Source organism: Simochromis diagramma, unplaced genomic scaffold (genome assembly GCF_900408965.1).
Source record: "Simochromis diagramma unplaced genomic scaffold, fSimDia1.1 OVJJ01000402.1, whole genome shotgun sequence".
Lineage (NCBI taxonomy): Eukaryota > Metazoa > Chordata > Actinopteri > Cichliformes > Cichlidae > Simochromis > Simochromis diagramma.
Window position 1 is genome coordinate 425412 of NW_024386972.1, and position 15689 is coordinate 441100.

A 15689-nucleotide genomic window follows, 5' to 3' on the forward strand; every position below is an offset into this window, starting at 1 on the left:
TACACCATTATATTTGTGCCACAAAACCAACCAATCACAGACTTGGATGCAAAAAAATCTGATTGGCTGTTCTGGTCTCCAATCAGCTCGAAATGACGAAATGCAATATCCCAGAATCCATTTCGTCCAAAACTCAATCGAGGCAGTGGTGGAGGAACACAGAGTGGCGGAGTTTGAAATATTACTCTTTCTGGGTCACAAAATAAACTTTTAAGATATTTTCATGTGAGAATGTAGCTGTGTAAACTTCAAATACCTGCTCGATTTATCAAGAAATCACATATTTCCATAAGTGCTCTAACGTTTTTGGAGATGCCTGTTACCCACCAGCTGACCGCACAGCTGGACTGGAACCGGCCATTGGGCATACCGGGCATTTGCCCGGTGGGCCGATGGTGATTTTTCATTTTTATGTTTGTTTGTTTTTGTAACGATATAAACAATGGAAGGTGGTGGATTAGCCAATTCGTCATGATCAACTCTGGGCTGGACCAAATACAATACATCCGTATTAAGGGGAAAAGGAACGCGATTAGTCCCATACTTCAGCTAGAATGAAAAAAAGACACAAAGCTGGAGTTATTTTTTCTTTACGCTGCACAGCTGCCGCTTCTCCCCTCATTCTCTCTCCCTCTCTCTCCTGTTGCTACTTCAATCACGAAACTAATCAATGATCAGCTGATCATCTCTGGGTTTTAAATGCACCTTAGAACACACATACATCAACACTACAATGAGCGGGTGGAGGGAGGTTTGGAGTCTTCTCTCACCCCCGTTCTCTGCGGCCAGCTGGAGCGGGGGGCTAGGAGGAGGAGTTGGCCGTCCGACTGGGGTCTGGAATGTGGGGCCTTCCTGCTGCTGCGGAGTCGGGGCGGTCTGCTTCTCCCCACCGCAGGGAAAAGGGTAACACCACCTGGGTCTGGGTGCAGTTCCCCCCTCCAGGGGCAAGGGTACCTAGACCTGGTTCGTAGAGTACGCTTGGGGAGTGTGATTGTGTGTACAGCGTCTCTTTATGTCTGTCTCCACGTTGGTTGAGTGTGGAGTAAGTGCATATGAGAGCATGAGGGTGGGAATGGATGTTTGTATCTGTGTGTGCCTGTATGTCTGTGTCTATATGTCAGGTTGGGTATCAGACGCCACCTCTCTGGGGACATCTCAGGCCCTCCAAGGTTTGGAGGCCTATCTCCCCCCACCACCACTTCCCCTGCCGGTGGCGGACTCCCTCAGACATCAGTGCGTTGGTGGTTCTTTGTGTCCGGGGGTGGGCGTCCAGGTACACACCGGCTTACTCCTTGGTGGCCACTTATCGGGGCCTGGAGCCTGGAGCTCGCTCGGGCCACTTCGGAGGTGGGGTGCCCCCGGCCTCTCGGCCTGGGGCTCGGTCACTCAGGCACAGCTGGCTGCCGGCGGAGCTCATGGGCGCGTCACTGCAACCTCCCCTGGCTTCTGCTCCACGGCTGCTGAGTGACCCCTCATCTGGGACTCTCCTCAGCTCTTTCTGGGACAGTGGCGCGGCTGCCCCTCTGTTGGTCTTCCTTGGTCTCTTGTGTTCTGGGGGCCTCTGGATGTCTGGAGTTTTGATCTCCTCCATACCTGCTTCATGCCCTGGAGGACGGGGCAGTGGCTCCCCACACCCTCTAGCAGATCATTACATGAAGGAACCTTTTAAAAAAAACAAGCGCGTCCATGCTCACAGGTGTACACACGGGTGATCACACCCACAAACTACACCCTTTTTGGCTCCTACCTCAAAGCACACTGTGTTCTGTTGATCTTATGTGCTGCACAATAATGTTTAATATTTAGTATTTACTGTCATATTCCCATATATCATTGTGATGTTGTTTATTCTATTACTCTTGTTTTCTTCTGCTTGTTTTCTTTTTTCTTTCTCAACAGGTGATCCAGGTGATTGATATATGCATTTTTTTTTCTCTGCTCATTCTGTTGGTTTTTGTTTTTTGCCCTTCTCCCCCATCCCTCTTCTCAGCTGTTTTTCTTTCCCTCTTTCTTTCTCCCCTTCCTTCCCCCAGTCAAGTCTGTCCCGTATTCAGCAAGAGAAAGTAAAATAAACAATAAAAGGGTGAATCAAATGGACCATTACGGCAAGGCTGGGATGGTCAATTTGGTAAAGTAAATCCGTTGGGCATCTTTCTTCACCTTTAGACAATAATTCTGATGGCAAAAGAGCCGAACGGGACAAGCAAAAAAAGAAAAAAAAGATAACAGGGGAAAAACTCCTTAAAAAATCCTTAGTCTTTTTTCTTCAAACCAGCCCTCTTACTAGCTCCGTCTCAAATTCAGCGCACAGCCTAAGTTTTCCCTCGCTCCTACCTCGTCACAGAGTAGAGAAAGAGTTGAGTGCGCACGGGCAGAAATGTTGAGAGCGCGAGCAACACATTGCGAGCGAGCGCCAATGCAAAAACTGAGCGAGAGGGGCTTCTATTGTGTGTGTGTATGGATAATAGCAAACACTGAAATACATTTTTTTGCATGCACGAATGAATTTTGTTCACTCAAATTCAGCTTTTCTTCGTGTAGCCGGGTGGGCTACCTGGATGGGCTACATAAAATAATATTATAATCTCACACCCTTCTTTTTCTTTCTTTCTCGCTCGCTCTACCACCCTCGCTCTCTTTCCACTGCACTCGCTCCTTGTATCGTGTGATTGGGTTAATTAGGAACCCACCTGCATATTGATTACAGGGTGGTGTTTACCTGTATAAAGGGAAGCCGTTTTTTTTGTTGGATCATTCCTCCTTCTGGTGCGATACAGCAGTAAATGCTGGCCTATTGGTTAATTTACCGATACGATCGGATTGTGTGACTGCTACAGGTAGGCCTCCTTTCGACCTCTGATTTCTCTCAAAAGTCGGTAACTAGTAGTCATAATTCTGCGGCCCGCTACAGCGTGGCTGTTTCTCTTTTCTTTACTCCAGCTGTGGTGGAGAGACGCGTGAGTTGCGTCCACCGTACAGTACAGCGCCTCCAGTCTTGGGGTAAGCCGCTTATATTATAGCTGCTAGTATTTGTAAATTAGAGAAGATTAAGGTTATCTTTGCCTTTTTTTATTTGTAGGGTTTGATTGCTGCCGCACCCTCTCAGGGACCAACTGCCTGATTTTAAGCAAAGAGTCGAGACACCTGCCTAGCTGCTGTCTTGTCTTGCCCTGTTTCATCTTGTGTTCCGATCTGTTGGCCGTCCAGTTTTGTTCCTGCTGCTGGCCTCGCCTCGCCCCTGGGGGCTTTGGGTCTCGCGCTAAGCCCCTTTTTTGGACTATCGTTTTACTCCAGCTTTCGCGGCTGGTCGGGGCGATTTTCAGCTGCATATTGGGCTGGTGTTACAAAAACTGGTACCGCCTCTCCCAGATGTGGAGAGCTGCGCGAGACTGAGTAGGGCTATGAACAATCGGAACCAGCACCAGCTGTGGGCTGGCTCGCAGAGTACGAGTTTTTCCAATCTGTGCTCTGTGGTGTGTATGTGGGTGTGTTTTATTGCAGGTCTCTGTTTTTCTTTTAATTTCTTTTTAGGATATAGAGAGCCTTTTTATGCCCCATGTTTTTATCCTTTTTAATGTGTATATCTTGTGCTTTTATTTCAGTGAACTGAGGATCTACCAGCGGCCGTGGGACCTTAGGTGGTGGGTCGTTTTCCACACTTTTGTTGTACAGCACCAGGTGAATAGACTATAGTGGGGTTTTTTGTGTGGTTTTCTTTTGGTCCACCGCTGCTGGTAAGTCCCAGTCGTATGTTTATTTTTTTGTAATTTGGGACTCTATTTTAGACAATTAGTACGCTGTCTTTGTTATTTTGTTTTTATTTTTATTTTTTTAATAAATAAAATGGTGTTAATACATTGAGCCGGCCTCAGTGTGCAACCCTGAACCTGTGCAAACGTTGTTTTTTTTAATTACATTTCATTTCTAAAGTTTATATTTCCTGGGGGCTAGAATTCCCCCCAGGTGGCGTTTTATTATTTCTTTTATAACCCCGCCGACCACTTGGTCACATTCGCTCAAAATAAATTTCTCCACAAACTACAACACTTGCACCTGCAAATTTTTTTCTGTGCGCTCAGAATAGTGGCAAAAAAAATAACTCCATAGAAGTCAGGCGTCTTCTGGGAGTGCTGTGCCAGTCTTAACCTCAGCAGCAGATCATAAAAATCGGACCTGTATCCGATTGGCTAACTGGGGTGCGATCAGATACAGCAAGAGTAACAAGGGAAAAAATTGCGCGCTGGCTGCGGCTCGGTGCGAGTAGGAGCGAGGGAAAACTTAGGCTGTGCGCTGAATTTGAAACGGAGCTAGTACGAGGGCTGGTTTGAAGAAAAAAGACTAAGGAGTTTTTCAGGGGTTTTTCGCCTGTTATCGAATATAAATTTTGGGAATAGAGGGGTCCCTATCAAGTAATGCTAGGGGGGATTTATTGTGCGTTTTTGGAGAAAGACAGAGGGTTTTTTTCAGGTGGTCTCCCTGCTTGTTTACCTAGGGGTTTTTGCTGGAAGCCAAAGTGAGCTTATGCTTGGGGGATCGCGAGAGATTTTTTGCGACTCGTACTTTGATTCTCATTTTCCTTTTTTGGATTGAAAATTGAAATAAAGTTTTCCAATGAGGCATGCAACCTGTATGTCTCGCCATACTGACCGTTACAAAAGCAGAAGTTTAACTAAGCACTTTTACTCTGGTTTAACACATTTTCACACACACACACACACACACAGACGAGCACGGGCCCAGACTCAGGCGCGTGCACAAGCTCGCACAGACGCGGGGGTGCGCGCACGCACACACACACACTGGCCCACCACCAGATGGCGTTCTTTTTAGCATAAAAAATAAAAACTTTTTAATGGCTTAAAAGTAAAGAATGCTATTTGATATAAAAACTTTACTTTTTTAGTAATCAAATAATTTATTTTGGGCGGGAAAAATTAATGAGCTATGAACTAGCATATTTTGATGAATATCATAATTCTATGGCTACCAAATGTTTTATTAATTTCCTTTATTACTTCCTAGGGTCACAAATCATTTATTGGGGCCACAAATCCCTCTGTTTGACATAAGGGGTATAATATCCCTCCTGACATTTAACGCACATCACTGGTAGCTTTCCATTTTACTACTACAAAGATAATAGTGGATTAGGAATGAGTACAAATATAAAATCTTAACCTAAATAATGGTTTTATCACTATTTATGAAAAACATTTAAAGACTTGACCTGTGTTAAACAGTTTAGCTGTAATTGCAGCTCAATCTGATTCACATAAAAAACACAAGTTGAAAATGTGTGGTTTTAAAGTTTATGCAATAGGAACAGACTACTTACCCAAAAGGGCTACAAGTATCCAAAGGATAGACAGGCGTATGAATTTTTGAGCCATTGAAAAAAAAAAAAAAAAAAAAAAAAATCAGCGTAAACACAGAAAAGATGTCCAATGAAGGTTAGGAGTGCTCAAGTCCTTAGTTCTCAAAATCTTTGTACGATTAGAATTCAATTGCCCTTCACAGGCAGTTTTAATCGTTAGCACCTCCTCCTCCTTTGGACAGTGCTAAAGTACAGGTCCCACCCAAAGAAGATAACCTAAGGGTTCACTTTTCAAGCCATTTATCTATTTATCAATTTTCCATGACATAGAGTATTTCAGTTATCATTTAAAAGTTGGTAAAAAAAAAAAAATGTGTCACTGATCTAATGCAATATGAAAACCATCCCAAGCCTTTATATTTACATTTCAAGAAGAAGGAAATTACCATTAACCACTCTTTTCTTGTTTAGCCGCATATTTTTACATGTTGATTTTTTTAAGTCTCTTTACTTTGCATAGTTCTCTGAAGTAAGAGTGTGTTTAAGTAATGTTCTTTAAATCTAAGGCTTACTTGAAATTGCATGGTTCCTTCTATGGTTAGGCCATATATAACTATAAATTAAACCTTTCCTCATTCTAACTTAAAAATCCCTTTTCAAAACTATACATGATCTAGATTCATTAATCACTAGTGCTGATTGCTGAGTCGGGTAAGGAATATGTGTATATCAAATTATATCGAAACTCTAATCCCAGAACTGAAATGTGGAAAATCTACTTAATAAATAAAGAGGGAGCTTTAGAAGTTATTACAATTGTACACGGTAAAACACATCACACTAACTATAAGGGATGTCACATTGTTCAACTGTACATGGCCAATAAAACAGGGTGGGGAGAAAGATAACATGAACTTTGATTTGTAGACATCACAAGATATGTGATAAGATGATCTATGTGCAAACAGCTGAGATAATAGAAAAAACTATTTTAAAAAGACTTTTAAAAAGTTTTCCCATTAAGATCCAAAGTACCTTCCCATTATACTTAAGTTGACCTTGATCACAATTGCAAATCTGAATCAAGTTGTGTACACCACTTCACCATTACCATGAATGTCAATGCTAAAACATAGCCTAAAGATAAAAATACATAGTACTGTGCAAAAATCTTGAGCCAGTCCTCATTTCGTTATATTAAAGAAAATTTGGAAATAGCTGCAGTCATTTTCTGAAACATGCAAACATACATGGAAATTAAGCATAGAAGCCAAAAACAGCTTCAACAATACCTTCAAGCATGAAAGTCAATATTTGGCACAACCACTTTTATTCTTCTACAATACCTGTATTAGAACAACAAACAAAAACTATTATCAAAGTACATGAAACGCTTTCCCAAGATTAGCAACAGATTGTGATTATGTGCTGGCTATAACAGCTCTGGATGGTGAGCAGTTAGAGCCTGTGGTGAGACTCGATGCGCTTGGTACTCCTGATACTAGTGGTGTGCGATACTGCATATTTTGGTATCGATCCAATACCAAGTAAATTCGGGCCAGTATTGCCGATACCAATACCAATACCGATACGATACTTTTCAATAAATAAAGTGGATGCCTCATTGAATTGCTAAATCGCAATTAATTTGACGTTAAGTGTTTTTTGTGATGTTTCCTTTGGTATTATTAATTAGTTAAAACCCAGGACATAATTAGGAGAAATAATTTATTTATAATTAAATAAAAAAATGTTTTATTATTGTGGTGGCTCCTGGTCTGCCATGCCGCTGCAGGTGAGATGGACTCACCTTCACTGCATCTACAATGATGCCTCGCCGGCTTAAAACCTGTGCGCTGCTTGTGCTGTTGTTATTTTTGGTGTTGATGTGTACAGCTGGCAGCAGGAGGGCTGCAGCCATTGAATGTAGGCTACTGTTACAGCAACCGTGTAGACAGCGCGCGGCTCGGGGTGAGCCGGAGGCTGGCGCGCCAGCGGGACCTGTCAAGCTGGAGACGAAGGTCGAGGTGCGCGGGGGTCATGCCACGCCTGAGGGCGGCGCGCTGTCCACTTCAGCACGCAGGCTGCATGGTCCTGCGTGCCGGCCGTCTGCCCAGCTGCCTATGAGCCCCAGCTCACTTCCACGCCTGCTGCGCCGCCGCTGCTGCTTGCCATATGGGTGGCCATCAGGCCAGCTCCTGGGCTTCCGCTGGAGGCGCGGGCAACCGCCAGAGTGGACCCCGTCGCTGGGCTGGGGCATGGGGCGCCGATGGTTTAATTTTACTGAATCTGTGGAAGCTCTGCGATGCCACCAGCAAACAACTGAGTTATTTTTACACACCGGCCAGCATCTGGCCAATCCAACACCTTTCATTGTTTATACCGTTACAAAAAAAATAAATAAAAAATCATCAGGCCACCGAGCAAATGCCCGGTATGCCCGATGGCCAGTCCAGCTATGGCTGTGCCATCAGTTAACCCTTTGCGTGCCAACTGTGGCACACGTGCCTAGGGTTGCCGACCCCTGGGATACGCCCTCCCTGCCAAGTGCACGCTTCCGACGCAGGGGGAACAATTCTGTTGGGGATACCTATCTTGGCACAGCACCAGTAACGAGGGAGAAGGAAACTGGTGGGAGCACAGGTGACACTAATCACAGGAAGGAGACAAGGAACATGCACAGGAAAAGGGACTGTCAAAATGACACAGGAAACTAACACTGAGACAAGCAAGAACAGAAACGTAAACAAGCACAGAGATAAGACTGAAAGGGGAACAAAACATCGGGAAGAGACGTGATGTAGTTTCCAGCCAAAGAAAACTTAAGCCTGAACCAGGCACATGCAGAGGAGGGCAGGGGGCAGAAGGGGCTTGGGCACCTTCCCTTTCCTGATGGGCGCTCCAAGTGCCCTTTTCTTGAGCCTTTTTTTTATTTTTATTTTATTAAAATGTTTTTCATGTGTGTGTGTGTGTGTGTGTGTGGGGGGGGGGGGGGGGGTCTTGCCTGTGCCCCTCAACAATAACATAACTATTAATCTCAGTTTTTCTAAATAAAAGGATCTGGCTTGCATCAATCACATGATGACGCTGACTACGAGCGTGCTGTGTGTGAAACAGTACGACAAACATTACCTGTCCTAGATCTAATATTTAGCGTATGTAATTCTATTTTAAATCCTATCTGCTGAAATTAAAAACAATATAATTTAGATTCCAGTTATTGCTATTTTTGACAAGGAGAGAAACCTCTGTACTTTATATAGATGCTACATGCTTCATCCAACAATTAGAGATTTATGGCTGATCATTAAGAGCCACCAAAAAGAAATCTTTTTGCAGCTGTAGCTGAAAAAAAGCAGAACAGATATTATTTAAAAAAAATACACACCTTAATTTGAGGTAGTCTGAAGAGGGCGGTAGAGACCTGTGGCAGACAGAATTCATGTCCTCTTCTGTTACCTGTCCTGTGCCCTTTGCTGCAGAAGTAGCTACACTGTGAAATCTAACTGTACAATTTCCAGAAACAATAAAAGATTTATCGTTCTTTGAAAACGTTGTGTATAATTCATCAAATGAAAAGAGTACACTTAAATGACTGTTTATAATCTCTAGTCAGTATTACTAGTACATATAAAAACTGAAAGTAACGGCAGGACAACTGGAAAAGGGTGTTGTTTGGTGCTTGCTAAATAACCAGCTAAGATTATTTTGCTATTATAATTGTTTTATTTTTTACAAATAACAACAACAACAACAACAACAATAATAATAATAATAATAATAATAATAATAATACTTTATCTTTATCTTACTCCTCTCTGGCAGCCAGAATGGGTTTCATTCTTCTGAAACTTATTTTTATTATTTACATTTTTAAAATTATTTTTAAAATACATTTTTTTACTCTGAATTAAGAAACTGCTTTATTTTAAATTCGATTTTTATTCAGTGTTCAGTGCTATTTCTGCCAATTCCTTTTCCATTTAAACTTTTGTTAATTTTCTAAACTTTATTTAGAAATACTTTATATATTGTGTGTACTGTTATATAACATTTTTTCTCATTGGTACATCTGCTGTGCATGTAGTCACTGGTTTTCTGTACTAAATTCTAGCAAGACCTACAGTGGAATTCTTTTTGCATAAATCTTTAATTTCTACTGGTCAAAAAGTAATATACAATGGTAGAGTTTGAAGAAATTCAGCAGTGTGTGCCGAACAGTTTCTCCCTTCTTTATGACAGTAACCTGGGTAGGAGCAAAATGTGCCAAGCACGACATTACTCTACTGCATGCCAGCTTCACAAATGTTTGTCAGCAAAACTTTTCTGTACTATAAAAAAAAAATCAATCTCATTATCGTGGCGATCGTGGCTCAAGAGTTGGGAGTTTGCCTTGTAATCGGAAGGTTGCCGGTTCGAGCCCCGGCTCGGACAGTCTCGGTCGTTGTGTCCTTGGGCAAGACACTTCACCCATTGCCTACTGGTGGTGGTCAGAGGGCCCGGTGGCGCCAGTGTCCGGCAGCCTCACCTCTGTCAGTGCGCCCCAGGGTGGCTGTGGCTACAATGTAGCTTGCCATCACCAGTGTGCGTGGATGACTGGATATGTAAAGCGCTTTGGGCTCCTTAGGGACTAGTAAAGTGCTATATAAATACAGGCCATTTACCATTAACAGAGATGGATGAATATTATGGATAAGTTAAATAAATTAGGGTTACAAATTATGTAATCGTTCATGTAACATTGCCATAATTTTAAAAACAAGAACAACAGCCTAATGCATCTTCTCAATTATTTCATCTCAGGAAGAGTCTGACAAAGAATATGAGTATTTAAAAGCTCTTTATTTCAAAGTGGGGTTTTGTGTATTTAACTACTATATAATATAAACATGAATTAACCATTAAATAAATATCATACTATACTAAATATACAAGTGACAAAAAAGTGATGCAAAATGAAAGTGATCAAAGACATTCAAATAATAATATCATGTTGAATAACACAATGTTTCAGTAAGGAAGGCCAGAAATAAAATAAATAGATACTTATCAAACTGTTTGAAGCATTACGGAGTCAACAAGTACTTAGCCTTTTTGTTTTTTACAAATTATAATAAAATATACAGGTGACTCTAACATCCAATAAGTTGGACTGTGACTTAATAATATAAATGGAATAGTGTTTTTATTAATTGTTTTAAGTGATATGGAATCTCTTGGAGCCACAAATTGCTGGTTCTTTGCTCGCTTAGAACGAGCCCTAAACAAATACAAAAACTAGTTAAATATCAAGTTGTGACTAATTACAAAAATCAAACATAGTCAAGTGAACAAGTGAAGCATTAATGGGAAAAGAAAGCAACATCAAGAAGCTCCTCATCAGTTTAACATGGATGTCCAGGTTTCTGGTTCATGTCCAATAAATAATTCATAAGCCATTTTTCAGGAAATAAAAAAAACAAACAACAAAGGAAAAACAATGAATACTTTTTTAAATTCCATGTGATATAATCAAGAACAGTTTATGCACAGAAAACAATTCCTGTAAAAAATGGTGAAAAGCCAGATCGCTCATTAAGTTTCGTTGTGTGCAGTAACTGGAATACAATTCCAAAAAAACACAAAACAAAAAATAAGTCATTGCCATTGTATGGTCAACTCTGTGTGAGTTTTTACTAACTGAAGTCGCTTTCACTGTCGTACTGGTAGTGAGGGTTATCGTAGCCTTGGCTCTGAGCGTGTGGTTTGATCTGGGGTCGTTTCACAGCGTAGAGGTTGTTCTGACGTTGAGCCTGGGAGTTTGTGTTATTTTGGTCACTATATAACTCCTGCAGAGGGAAAACAATACAATTACTTTCACAGTGAAATGAACAACAAACGACATAAAAACGAAAAGCTTCATAAAATCAGGGAGAAATGCGAATCGAAGCCTACATCTCTATGGACACACAGAGACATACTGTCACAATCCTGGGTCTTTTGACCCAGCGTTTTGAGTTTTAGTTTATGGTTTATGTTTAAGCCCTTCAGGTTTTCTAGTTCATTTTTTATCATGCCTAGGTTGTTATAGTTTGTTATTAGATTCCCCTTGTGTCTTCCACCCCTGTTAAGTCTCCCTTGCCCTTCATGTGTTTCATGTCTGTGTCTTACGTTGTCAAGTTCAGGTTGTGATGTCTGCGACTTATGTTTCTTGTTTTATTTTGAAGAGATCTTGTGTTCCTGTGTTCATCGCGTTTAGTTTTACTCTTTCCCTGCGAGTTCATTATGTTCACGTGGGTTGTGCTGTTTTGATCTTTATAGTTATTATTTCCCTTAGGCTTAGTTCTTGTAATATGGCTTCACTGCGTTCCATGTTGTGTCTACTGTGCCTTTCTGTACCATGTTTCAGGTTCCTATGTTCTGTCTCCCCAGTTGCTGTTAAGTTTACATGTTTAGAGTTCAGTCAGTGTGTTTCCTGTTTTATTTTGAAGATCCGTGTCTCATGTCAGTGAGAAACATGACACATACTCACCGAGCTGTTGTCCACAAAGACAGGGCTTTGTCGACTGTTTGAAGTTATCTCCAGGTTGGTTATGCTGATGGTGGTGGTGGAGTTGGTGGCTCGTGGGAGTTTGGGCGCACCATTGGAAAAAATTGGCAGGGTAGTGAACCCTTTAAATATGAACGAATCCTGGTTCATGTATGGGTTTTCTATATCTCCATCTTTGCCGGTTTTGGAGATTTTCTTTGAGGATCTGATAACAAAATGGTAAAAAAGTATTACAGTTTACTATTACAGTGTTCATCAGGCATTTGCAAACTTTTACATTTAAAATTTGTAATAAAGATGTGGATAAATTAATGTTTAAAGTGAGGGGATGGGTTGGTGGGAAACTTACATGGTAGGGATTATTGGTAGAAGGATGAGGGCTATGAGCAGCAGTCCCCCAAGAACAGAGCCCACAATTACTAGAATGAGCTGCCAGTCTAATAAAACACAACAAAGATTTAAGTCCTTAACTAATTTAAGTCCTTAACTGAATTCCCTTTGGTAGAAAATCAATTTTAGTATTTGTTGTCAATACTCGTTAGGGTTTTTGTTTTGTTTTTTCAAAAATTATGTTTCAGTTTTCACTTTTAAAAACATACAGTATACTCACTTTCACTGCATTCCAAACCAGAATAACCAAACGAACATCTACAAGACAAAAAAAAAATGTTTATTTTAGGATTTCATTTACCCAAACTTACATCAATGCTGAACATACAGGAGGAGGAGCACTTACTTCACACATGTATTATCTTTAAATCTGGACCCACTAGGACAAGCTGTGAAAATGATGAGACAGTTAAAGAAGTAGATAAATAACTATTCAAAGAAAAACACACACACGGAAAGATGTTTGCTTGTTCACCAAGATATCTTACCAGTGCACATTCTGTCACTGAAGTCTGTTTGAAAATGTTTTTCCAAACAGGTACAGCTGTAAGCTCCATCCTGTGATGTGCAGTTTGAAGTTTTTACATCACAAGGGTTTTCAGCACACAGGTCTGTTGCTTTAAATAAAGGAGAGAGTGGAAAAAAGTTTTAGCACATACAGCTTAAAGACTGAATACAAAATGTCCTCAGCAGTTACATAAGTCAGTAACTAACATGTCATGATGTGAACTGTGGACTGGAATATACAGTCTGCAGTTTAGTTATACCATTATCATTAGGACTTCATAAAAGTTTATCTAAATTATAGTTTCAGTTCAAAGTTCAGAATAGAAGCAACCATGAGCAAGAATTTGGCAAAGATCCAAAACTGTTTATGAAGGGCTTTGTTTTGTTTTTTTAACAACTAAATCATCTTGGACATATGGTGGAAATGGTTCGATTCAGACCGAAACGTAGGTATAGTATAAAGGATTCTGAAACACATCTTGTCAATTATATTCTTTCTGAAAACAAATCTTTATCTTGTGTGAGTCTTGTTTTAGAAACATATCAACATAGAAGTTACTGGAAAAACACAGTGTGCTAGAATACAGGTAATAAACTTACTCTCAAATGTTGCCCCACTCAGCACACAGTCATCACAAGTATTGTTTTCTAACTCCTTTATAACGTCATCTTCTTTGATTTCAGAACTGGCTTTGAAGATGATCTGTAGTACTGCAATGATCCCTGGGGGTGCCCTCAACATACGACTGGTGCTTCGCCTGTTAAGACAGAAATCACATTTAGTGATGATTGCATCCTTTATTTTTTCAGGATAACACCATGTTAGTGTACAGTGATTCGAAATAGGCTGAAAAATTGTAAGGTAAAAGCTGTTGTCAGTCTGAGACTTACAAGAGTTTCAGCACTAAAGAGCCAGAGTAACCGTCCTTCCCTTTATAAACTTCATCCAGCTATGTTTTCAAAAGAAAATATGTTTTGGTCAAGATGAATAAGATATAATTATTTTTTAACTTTAGCTTAAATTTAGCTTGTAAAAATGTCAAAAAATGTCCATAAAGACACATTTATTGATAGAGAGTACTAACTGATTACTTACCGCAGCAACAATTTCATCTGCAGTTTCTTTAAATTCCTTTGATGTGGTGTTTGTCATTTTGTCATTAAATGGTTTTCTCAGGGAAAGTTTTCCAGGGAAAACTTTGGCTGAAAGCAATAAAGCATCATCAGAAGAAACTCAAAATCTAATAAAATGATACTTTATCCTGTCATTAACTTGCTGACAGGAGGAAGATTTATCCCAGTGTCATACAATATCTCTGTTAAATATGACGCTACAACTAGCAGATACTTAGCATTATGACAGGAACTGATAGCTAACATAAAATCTTCTCTGCTTGCCTGGCGAATACAAGGCAACAAGAATATAGTTCATGATGTCACTGCTCCTGCCCGAAATTAATCCCAGAAAAATAAAAGATGAAATAAAACATAATCTGCCTTTCCTACTTTTTTTTTTTTTGCATGGAATAAGTAGACCAAATCGAAAATATTAATCAGTGAACTAGCTGTTTGTCAGATTTTATAATTCTGTCACTAAGCTAGGCTAACAGTTTACTAACCTTACCTACTGTTTATGCTGGGAAATGGTTAAGGGCATTTTCATATCTATAGTATGTTTACTCTGGTACAAATTGGTTAATACTTTTGTAAACTTGGAGATTTTTGCCTTGGTTTGGTTTGTTTTCACACAGAAAGAAATCCAAGTCCATGGGACATTTTATGACAAGGGAGAAAAAACTCTTTGGTGTCATCTTGACACCAAAGATGTGAAAACACCTTAAGAGAGCTCTGTTTAGTTCAAACGGTGCTTATGGTTTTGAATCACCTATTCTTCACTAACACTAGGTAAGACTTGTAAGAAGTTGACAGCTGTTGTAGACAAACAAATAATTACCATTTTCACATCTCCGGGTGATATTATTGTAAAAATCACCAGGAAGACACTTGCATACAAATGTGTGGTTGGCACGGGCTTCACAGGTGCTTCCAACACCACATGGATTTGAATGACAGGGATCTTCAAAGTGGAAACAAAAGAAAAAATAATATAAGCCTTGGAAGCATTATGTAAATACTTGGACTGGATACAGATAACATTGCACTTTTTGTACAGGCTACTGGCCACATTACCCGGAGATGCTGAAGTAGGTGGAACCCCTGTTGGTGAACTAGATGGATCCGGTGAAGTAGCTGGGGCGTCTGTTACTGCAGGTGTAGGATCTGGTGAAGTAGCTGGGGCGTCTGTTACTGCAGGTGTAGGATCTGGTGAAGTAGCTGGGGCGTCTGTTACTGCAGGTGTAGGATCTGGTGAAGTAGCTGGGCGTCTGTTACTGCAGGTGTAGGATCTGGTGAAGTAGCTGGGGCGTCTGTTACTGCAGGTGTAGGATCTGGTGAAGTAGCTGGGGCGTCTGTTACTGCAGCTGTAGGATCTGGTGAAGTAGCTGGGGCGTCTGTTACTGCAGCTGTAGGATCTGGTGAAGTAGCTGGGGCGTCTGTTACTGCAGCTGTAGGATCTGGTGAAGTAGCTGGGGCGTCTGTTACTGCAGCTGTAGGATCTGGTGAAGTAGCTTGGGCGTCTGTTACTGCAGGTGTAGGATCTGGTGAAGTAGCTTGGGCGTCTGTTACTGCAGGTGTAGGATCTGGTGAAGTAGCTGGGGCGTCTGTTACTGCAGGTGTAGGATCTGGTGAAAGTAGCTGGGGCGTCTGTTACGCAGCTGTAGCCATCTGGTAAGTAGCTGGGGCGTCGTTACTGCCTTAGCATCTGGTGAAGTAGCTGGGGCGTCTGTTACTGCAGGTGTAGGATCTGGTGAAGTAGCTGGGGCGTCTGTTACTGCAGCTGTAGGATCTGGTGAAGTAGCTGGGGCGTGTTACTGCAGCTGTAGCATCTGG

At 41.0% G+C, this 15689-nt stretch overlaps 1 protein-coding gene and 1 long non-coding RNA gene across 3 annotated transcripts; one reads left to right on the forward strand and one right to left on the reverse strand.

Moving 5' to 3' along the window:
- Positions 1 to 2611: 2611 nt before the first annotated feature.
- LOC120737884 lies at positions 2612 to 4329 on the forward strand. Of its 2 annotated transcripts, none has more exons than XR_005696863.1 (3): positions 2612 to 2837; positions 2912 to 3000; positions 3080 to 4329. It is a non-coding gene; the product is annotated as an uncharacterized LOC120737884 (long non-coding RNA). The 2 variants fall into 2 exon arrangements; XR_005696864.1 differs by having other exon boundaries at positions 2941 to 3000.
- A 5830-nt stretch (positions 4330 to 10159) lies between these two features.
- On the reverse strand, positions 10160 to 15068 carry LOC120738184 (protein HEG homolog 1-like). The gene is made up of 11 exons (XM_040039330.1): positions 14931 to 15068; positions 14695 to 14817; positions 13837 to 13943; positions 13632 to 13690; positions 13341 to 13498; positions 12722 to 12850; positions 12580 to 12622; positions 12454 to 12491; positions 12193 to 12280; positions 11826 to 12048; positions 10160 to 11142 (listed from the first exon to the last, which is right to left on the reverse strand). Exons 3-11 carry the CDS (start codon positions 13891 to 13893, stop codon positions 10990 to 10992), a joined length of 948 nt encoding a protein of 315 aa, XP_039895264.1. The 5' UTR covers positions 13894 to 13943; positions 14695 to 14817; positions 14931 to 15068; the 3' UTR covers positions 10160 to 10989.
- Between the last annotated feature and the right edge of the window lie 621 nt (positions 15069 to 15689).

What these genes read in the sequence shown, in the direction of transcription:
- LOC120738184 (XM_040039330.1), bottom strand. Translation starts at nt 13,893, where the DNA reads ATGACAAACACCACATCAAAGGAATTTAAAGAAACTGCAGATGAAATT. An exon ending in CAGTGACAGAATGTGCACTG is followed by an intron (nt 12,623 to 12,721) that starts GTAAGATATCTT and finishes TCATTTTCACAG; the next exon opens with CTTGTCCTAGTGGGTCCAGA. An exon ending in TGGTTTGGAATGCAGTGAAA is followed by an intron (nt 12,281 to 12,453) that starts GTGAGTATACTG and finishes GTGTTTTATTAG; the next exon opens with ACTGGCAGCTCATTCTAGTA.